Genomic DNA, 9,327 nt, shown 5'->3' with positions numbered 1-9,327 from the left:
CGTGGACCACTAATATGAATTTTTTCAAAAGATAAATAGTATTTAGTACAATATAAAAATGCAAATAACCACCAATCTTTTCTTGCAGACCACCAGTGTTTCGTGGACCACCAGTTGGTGACCACTGGTCTATTCTAATATGTTTGTGAAAAACACACTGCATGTGTTAAAAACTTACATTTTGGATTTGATCTGATCTAACCATAATATACCATTCTTCATTGCTTCTTCAGATCAGTTATGGAATTGTTTCAGAGGCTCAGAGTGATAAAAGTCAAATGCCTTTTTTCCATCAGATGCTTCCAAAAAATGGGATCCAGTATCCAGGAATTGTCCAACTCCTCCTCCATTTCAGATGGACTTTGATTGGTCTCTTTGCACCAGACACAGAGGAGCGAGAGAATTTCATGAGAACTTTCACTCCTATGCTTGTCAGAAATGGAATTTGTGTGGTTATTTCACAACAATTCTCAATGACTAGACATACAGAATCTCTCAGAAATGCCATCTCTATGTGGAGAAAAGTCAATGTCTTTGTTCACTTCATAGAATTTTCTTCCTTTGTGGATAGAATTCAGCACATCCATTTAGCAATTGAAGGTTTGCCAGGACCCATTGAAGGGAAAGTCTGGATCACAACAATTGTGGAGAAAGTGTCAATTGGAAGGCATAAACTTTTTAAATATATTCATAGCATTTGGGTCTTTGCTTTTCAGGAAAGAAAATGGCCAAATGATGATGCCTTTCAACCCAGTCTTTTTCAGGATTCCAAATTTGAAGACCAGTCTTTTCACTGTTCTTTTTCAAAGCATGTCCTTTCTGTCAAGGGCCGGAGACGATGCACCCAGATAGCACCACTGGACATGCAAGAGAAAAAGAATAGAATTCAGATACAAAATGAGCACCGTTTTTATACTGTTGCTAAGACTCTGGCTCATGTCTTGAATGTTGCATATTCCTCAATATCTAGGAGGATTAAAACAGAGAAAAAAGAGAGTTTGGGGGCTCCAAGGCTAGAGCCATGGCAGGTATGGGGTCCTGACAAGGAGCCATCAAACCTATTTCCTATTTAGAAAAAAATCCAATGCTGATGTAGGGGAACCATTCTTCTCCAAAAAATCAACAGGTTTGGCCACGCTGAGGCCAGATTTAGTTCACAGGATTATGTTCCAAAGAGCAGGCACTGTGACAATTATATTTTGATATTAAACACTGCTATTATAAAATTATTTAAAATGTATACGTTTTAAATAAATTTCTGTATTTATGGGTTTGTAATTACATGATAGAATTTTATATTCATAAATTTCAACTAAACCTGGGATCATTTAGCCGTGGCGTTTATGCTAACGCTAACGCTAACTGTAATGCTAATCCTAACCCTATCCTTAACCCTAACTGTAAGTCAGTACTCACTGCCAGGAGTTTGATCCTAACCAGCTTAAAGTTGACTCAGCCTTCCATCCTTTCCAGGTTGGTAAAATTGGTACCCAGATTGTTGCTGACTCTTTAAACCACTTCGAGAGAGCTGTAAAAGCAGTGTGAAGTGGTGTATAAGTCTAGGTGCTATTGCTATTCAGGCAAATAATGTAGAGGGGACCGAACATCTCTTATTCACTAGTTCAGCTTTAAAATGGCTCCTCCTTTTAGGGTGTTTCAAGTTGCTTTCAAAATTCCTGGATGTTTCAATTCTAGTTCCATCCGTTTCTAGAGAAGAATGAGTTTTGCAATTTTTCCTGGGAGAAACTATACTTGGACCAAAGTGGAAATGTAGCAGCAGATCTGAATATCATACGTTGGTTACTTTTCTCTAAGGAAGATTCCATCAAAGAGCAACTGGGGAGTTTTGAAAGACAGAGGCTTCTTATCAACCCAGATGCTTTTTCACGGCTAAAGTTGCTCAACAAGGTGGTTGAAAATATTGGCAACTTTTCTGTCTGTATATTTCTGCCTGTTAGTATCCTCTGAAAGAGCAGGCTCAGATATTTTTTAACAGCCCATATCTGACCAGAGTTATTCATGCCTTTGTTTCACCCACTGGGATAGGCCTACTGCTGCTAGGAAGGTCAGCAGGTCCAATCACATGTGGAACCACAATGACTTGTCCGATATTACTTGTCCGAATGCCTTAAACTTGAAAAATGATGGACTGATAACGACTTTGATCCTCCCAGAAACTTTCTTGACTCTTGAAATAATGAGACAATGTGGGTTAATATGTGATGAAATGCTGCTTAGATTTGATCTTTGGCTTGTAAACCCCTTGAATGCAATTGTTTATTTTGATTGTCAGATACCTTAAGTCTTCCACTGAAACAAAAAATTCTCCAAATTTAAGTAGTAAATAAATGTGGGACTGTCTTTCCATCTCAGCTAATTGTAGCTCTAATTTTGAGAGGCAATGGAGGACAGGGAGTCCTGGAGTGCTATCGTTCTTGGGGGTTGAAGGAGTTGGACACAAGTAGCGACTAACAACAAAACTGTAATTCTTCAATGGAAATGACCTTGTCTTGAACCCCTCAGTTGGCCTTAGAAATATTCCTTTCCCACACAGGATTCATACTCATGTCCCATGGGCTGCAGGAAAACATGCCTGGCTCAACCTTTTTAAGTGACATCTTCTCATGATTTCACCTCCACTCATCCTCACTATAATTCTAGAAATTAGGCAGTAATATTTAGTCTTATTTTACCATTCATATATAAATGTACACATATAAGTAAATAATACCTCATTTGAAGTTGACAGCCCTAGTCAAAAAATCTGAGGGATTTTTTCTTAATATCTTAACTGGAACAAGGATTTGGATTATTTTCAAAGGGGAGCGGCTTTGCAATTTTATGTTTTCCTGATCTATTGCTCAGAAGTGTCTTTCTTAAGGACAATTTCATTTTATTTTAATCATCAATCAATCTAATAAACAAACATTTGGCAGATATTTTGGAATGAATGTTGTTTTTCTGCTTAGTCTCTGCCTCAGTCCAAATGTGTGGACAATTGTCACCCTGGATTTGTAAAATGGGCTCGGAAAGAAGAACCTATTTGCTGCTATGATTGTATTCCTTGTCCGGAGGGGACCATCTCCACACAGGAAGGTGAGTAACACTAGAGGAAAAGGATTGGATTCAACCAGAACATTTTATCAAAGTGCATGTTAAAACACACCTGTGAACATGACTATTTTATTCTTCATTGCTATTCCATAATGGGAGATATAAGATCTTGAAGAATAAGGCAGGAAAGGATAGAAGAACGTAGTGGATTGGGCAAGATGCATCCTGCTAAAGGAAGTATCTTTTCTACTTGTCAGCTAGGAAGTTTCCTTTCATGTTTACCATCTAAGTTCTTTGAAACTTCAGCATTGCTTTCAGGTCAATGGGTTTTGCTCATCCAAATCAATTTTATCTTACAGGCTAAAAGATATCTCAGTCAGTCAGTCAGTCAATGAATATTTATTAAGATCATTAGGATGAAGTACATACAACAAGGTATATTGCCTCAGTGAATGGTGGTTGTGGCATCAATTATTTCTCTTTAGGGTTTTAAATATTGTTGTTGATATTTTGATAGTCGCATATATTGTGTTATTTAAACTGGACTATAAGCTGCCTACATTTGGTTTAAGATGGGCAACCAGAATTTTTTAAAAAAAGTCTACATCTGTATCTATATTTCAGTTTACCAATTTACCAATTACTATTGCTTTCCTGTCTCTCGGTATCAGCTGTCATCCAAAGAAGGTCTTTCTTGGAATGTGAAAAGAGGGACTATAGAAATAATATTACTTACTATTTTCTCAGATACTGAAAAATGCACCAGGTGCCCAGATGACAAATATCCCACTGAGGACAGAATCCAATGTATCCCCAAAAGAATAACCTTCCTGTCCTATGAAGAACTTCTGGGCATCATCCTGGTCTCCTTTGCTGTACTCTTGTTTCTAACAACAGGCCTTGTTTTAGTCATATTCCTTAAATACCTAGAAACGCCCATTGTCAAAGCTAACAACCGTGACCTGTCCTACATCCTCCTGGTTTCCCTCCTGCTTTGCTTCTTGTCCTCCTTTTTCTTCATTGGCCGACCAAGGAAAGCCACCTGCCTTCTCCGACAAACAATGTTCAGCATCATCTTCTCAGTAGCTGTGTCTTGTGTGTTAGCCAAAACAATCACGGTAGTGCTGGCCTTCCTGGCCACGAAACCAGGGAACAGGGTGAGGAGATGGTTGGGGAAGAGTTTGGCCAACTCCATCATCCTTTCTGGTTCTGCTGGAAAAATTGTCATTTGTGCAATCTGGCTGGGAGTTTCTCCTCCGTTTCCTGATTTTGACCTGCACTCCCAATCAGGAGCGATCATCCTTCAGTGCAATGAAGGCTCTGTGACCATGTTTTATGTGGTTCTCTGCTACATGGGTTTCCTTGCTGCCATTTGCTTCACAGTGGCTTTCCTGGCCAGGAACCTGCCTGGGGCCTTCAACGAAGCCAAACTGATCACCTTCAGCATGCTGGTCTTCTGCAGCGTCTGGATCTCCTTCCTGCCCACCTACTTGAGCACCAAAGGGAAATACATGGTGGCCATGCAGGTTTTCTCCATCTTGGCTTCTGGTGCTGGCCTGCTGGGCTGCGTCTTCTTCCCCAAGTGCTACATTATCATCCTGAGACCAGATCTCAATACTAAGGAACATTTAATGATAAAAGTCGGTATCTGATTATGAAGTAGTTTCTTAGGCTCATAATACTTAATTATTTATTGCAGTTATTATTGAGTTTTTATGCTTGTTTTGACAATTAAGGTTATTTAAAATCAAAAGAAATAAACGTACAAAGAATGTAAGACTAACTTAAGATAATCATCAAAGTGTAAAATAAATGAATTAATAATTTAAGTGGTCATGAAACTAGGGAAGGACAAGAGAAGAAACGGGATTTTATTATCGTATAGGACTGACTGACTAAATAAATAAACAAGGAGACATATGTTTGAAACAAATTTACAAATCAGTGTGTGGGATCCCCTTCAGTCCATTTAAAAAGAAAGAAGACCACATCTTTCAAACTTTGTAAAATTTTTATTTTTTGTAATCTTTTGTAAAATGGGGCAAAGAGATGATTTTAGAGTTGTTTTTGGAAAACGTTCCCCAGCTGAAACTGGGGAAAGTCTAAAACTCTTTTGGCCAGGTGTTCAGAGCCATTAATGAACTCAGTTCCTGACATGCCAGGAATGAGCTCATCCTCCCTTGAGCTGACCTCTGAGGAGGAATCTGGCAAGTTGTCCAAGTGGGACATCATACTGCCTGCTGGTTGTTTAGTAAACAAAGACACTTCAAAGTATAAAGGTTCTCGGTGTCTTACATGAATACTGAAGGGCCAAGAGAAAGAAAAAAATGTCTATCCCCATAACGTATTCCATATTTATCCAATGATACAGTTGGACAATTATCTATTTCTAGACCCTTTGTCTCAAATATCACCCCAAAGTTGATATTTATAGTGCAAATGAAATTTCACTAACGCATGAGCAATTTTAAAATCACTTCCAATTTGTGATTAATACATGGAGATCTAAAAGAAAAGTGAATTACAAACAAGTCCTACTCTTAACATAAGGCAGGCTTCACAGTTACAGATTTCTTCCTTAACATTAGAAGGCAGGCAGTATTAGAAGTAAGTGTCATCAACCTAAGTGTCAGGGTTCCAAGTAATACCCCCAACGAAAGAAGACTCCAAACCTTGAATTTCCTCAAAGTTCCATTTTATTGGAGATAAAGCCCCGCGGCAAGAGTTTAAAGAGTTTTTTTTCCCTCTAGCCATCAGCTGGGACTCAGGAGGCAGCAATTGATTGGGGTTGGGGCCAAATAAAAGGAAAGAATGATGCAGGGGTGCGGGGGGGGGCACCGGGGGGCAAACTGGTTCGGTGATGTCATATAGTCACTGCTACCGGCTCGGGAGAACTGGACCGAACCGGGAGGAACCCACCACTGGAAGACAGACAGTATTAGAATTAAGCATCATCAACCTAAGTGTCAGGGTTCCAAGTAACAGCCCCAACGAAAGAAGACTCCGAAGCTTGAATTTCCTCAATGTTCCATTTTATTGGAGATGTCATATGGGCACATCTGGGAAAACCCAAATCTGAAAGTTTCCAGGTTTTCCCCACCCAAAAGGAAGTTCAAGTCCCTGCCCAGCACCCACATATCCATCACATGATCCAATCAGGCACCATCCAAAACTGGAGACACCTCCCAGTCACCTCATTGCAGGTGCAGGGCAAGGTGGCCTTGACTCTCTGAGAAAAGAATGTAATTTTGCTTACATATCACATGTACTCTATGCCAGGGGTCCCCAACCTTTTGGACCTCAAGGACCACCAAGTTCATAATTTTTAATCCTGCAGACCATTAATATGAATCCAGTGCACCACTTTCTGAAGCGCCTGGACTCCCAGTGACAGGTTGGTGTCCTTCAGGCACTCTCCCTCCTCTCTCTCTCTCTCTCTCTCCCCCTCCCCCTCTCTCTTTCTCTCTCTCTCTCCCACTCTTTCTCTCTCATTCTCTCATTCTCTTTCTCTCTCCCCCCTCTCTTTCTCTCTCTCCCACTCATTTTCTCTCTCTTTCATTCAGTCTCTTTCTTTCTCTCTCTTTCATTCTCTGTCTCTTTCTCTTTCATTATCTGTCTCTGTCTTTCTCTTTCTCTCTTCATTCTGTCTCTTTCTCTCATTCTCTCTCTCATTCTCTCTCATTATCTATATGTCTCTCTCTCTCTCATTCTCTCTTTCTTTCATTCTGCCTCTCTCTCTTTGTCTCTCTCTTTCTCTCTCCCCTTCTCTCTTTCTCTTTGTCTCATCTCTCTTCCCCCTCTTTGCCTCTCTTATTTCCTTCCCCCTTCTTTCTCTCCCACTCTTTCTCATTCTCTCTCTCTTTCATTCTCTCTCTGATCCTCTCTGTCTCTTTCTTTCTCTCTTTCTCTCTCATTCTTTCTCTTTCATTCTCTCCCTGATTCTCTCTCTCTCTGATTCTCTTTCTCTCTCTCATGTCATGGGCCAGCCAGTGTCTTGGGGCTGAGAGGAAGTCAAGCATCTCCCTGAGAGACCAAGGTGCACAGAGCACCAACAATGGCCATGAGATCCAGCAAGAGACAAAACTTCACTCTTACTCTGGAATATGGAGTGAAACTCCATCCCCTGCCCTTCCCTCGCCAGGCGAGGAGTGACTGGGAAGGGAGGGCGAGTGGTGGGGACAGCTACTGGTGGGTTCAGATGACAGGAAGCTACAGCAGGGGGAAGAAACAGTCCAGGATACCCACCAACCGTTGCTTCGGCCCACCTGCACTGCTACCCCCCCCCTTGCACCATTATCTCATTCCGGCCAGTGGGGGCTGTGCTACAAAGTTGCCAGTTGCATGAACCTCCCTCGACAGTGGAGATTTACAGCCCCACCATGAGCTGCCTGGCCAGTTCAATATTCCAGAGCTCTAGTCACAGGACTGTCCATTGCTCATACCGGAGCAGCTCCTCCACCAGAGTGCACTGCGGACCACCAAAATTTTACTGTAGAACACCACTGCGCCATGGACCACCGATTGGTGACCACTGCTCTATGCAATCCCCCCTCCCATTTTCCTACAGCAGAAAATGTGGCAGGCCTGAAGGCCCAAATGTAAAAGATGGCTTCCACATCTGACACTAAGGTGGAACCAAACTCTATAGTTATGGGTGATCTTCCCCAGGAGTCTCTGGGGACAAGAGAGTACATTGAAGGACAACAGCCAATTTCCTGGGTGTTGAAATATTTTTCTTCAGCATCACCTTGTAGACATGTCCAGAAAGGAAGGACCACAACCACTTCAGACCAGTGCCCTCTAGGGGTATATCTATGATTTTTCACTATGCTTTTCTCCAGCTTCTCCTCTGCACATGGAGGCCCAGAAGTAGTTCAGGATCCCCAGAGGAGATGTTGCTTCTTACAGTAATTATTAAAATCCTGGTCTGTGAGATCTCTCCTGATATTTCTCCAGTGATCGCCTTTGATGTAAACATCAGACTGAAGCAACTTGAAAGGGATCTTGCATCAGAAAAGCATAAATGACTCAGGTCACACTCTGTGTGGTACAAATTTTGGGACATTTAGGGACTGTGCTTCTTGAATGAACCTTTCCTTTCTCTCCTTTCCAGATGCAGTTCTGTTAATCTCTCTCTCGGTCAAGAAAGTCACCCTCATTTCCATCTTTGAATTGGGGTGCTTTGAATTCCTCGAATGCTCTTGTTCTTCCTTAGAAACAGGAAGGGGATTGATTCAGCCCCATGAATTATGGGCCTCCTCCTTCTGCTTCTGCTGCTGCTGATGTCCCAGCCGGTTTCTGGGAAACTGAGAATGAAGTGCCTGCTGAGTTTGGAGGAATATGAGGGAAAAAACCTACGGAGCTATTACAGGCCAGGAGACCACCTCATTAGTATAATCTCTACTGCCACAATCATATCCCATATAATGCTGTCTTTCAACATAGCTCTTTATTCTCAAGCTCCCTCGTAAGTCATTCAGTGTGATGGAGTTGCCTTCCTTCCATTTGCAGTCCTAACACTCTTCTTCTTTTCTTTTGGTTATTTCTATATTACAGGACTGTTTAATTTCTTGCATCATTTAGATTTCCATGGATCCAAATCCAAAGATGGAACAACCCGCCCCCCCAAAGTCCAAATTATTCCCCTCTCGTACAATCCTGAGTTAATCACAACTAGCTTATTGAAAAGTTTGTAGCTGCCTCTTCCCCACCCATTTCCCTATTTTTATAACCATTCATTGATATTCAATGCCTGACCCTGGTAGGGAATAGAGGATGGCTTATTTTTAGAATTGCATTTCTGGATCATTTATTAGTCCTCTTTGCTGATGATTCTATTTTAATGATTGAATGACTTTGAATCTTGGTCATTGCACAAATTAAAAATGAGCACTATTACAAATAATGATATATTTTAAATATTAAATCTGCATCCCACCTTCTCAACACTCATAACAATTAAACAGTGACGATTGACTAAACTTTATTCTTATGTTGGACACTTTTGGTTTAAGACTGAATTTTGTTGTTTTTGTTAGAGATAATGCTGTCATGAACATTTTTTTTACAGTAGTTCATTTTTTTACCCAACAAAAATCCTATGCTTTATTTTTGCCATTCAACAAGTCAACAAGAATTCTCAGCTTTTGTACAATCTCACACTTGGCTACAACATCCATGACAATTATTTGAACACCGTTGGGACTTCAGATGCCTTGCTGGACATGCTCTCGACTGGAGAAGCCAATGTTCCCAACTACAGCTGTGGAAGGA

The 9,327-nt window shown here is 41.0% G+C and overlaps 1 protein-coding gene across 1 annotated transcript in view; it reads left to right on the top strand.

Moving 5' to 3' along the window:
• The first annotated feature begins 278 nt into the window (after positions 1-278).
• LOC139310612 (vomeronasal type-2 receptor 26-like) overlaps positions 279-9,327 on the top strand; it is a 36,315-nt gene continuing 27,266 nt past the window's right edge. Inside the window, exon 1 of the mRNA XM_070934803.1 lies at positions 279-1,028. Within this exon, the coding sequence (XP_070790904.1) occupies positions 279-1,028 (750 nt within the window). The remainder of the gene's footprint in view (positions 1,029-9,327) is intronic.

The sequence above is a fragment of the Pituophis catenifer genome, unplaced genomic scaffold (assembly GCF_029215685.1).
Source record: "Pituophis catenifer annectens isolate HBS135680 unplaced genomic scaffold, rPitCat1.0.hap2 SCAF_2, whole genome shotgun sequence".
NCBI lineage: Eukaryota > Metazoa > Chordata > Lepidosauria > Squamata > Colubridae > Pituophis > Pituophis catenifer.
Note: the sequence above shows the minus strand (reverse complement) of the source record. Positions and strands in the feature narration are given on the sequence as shown.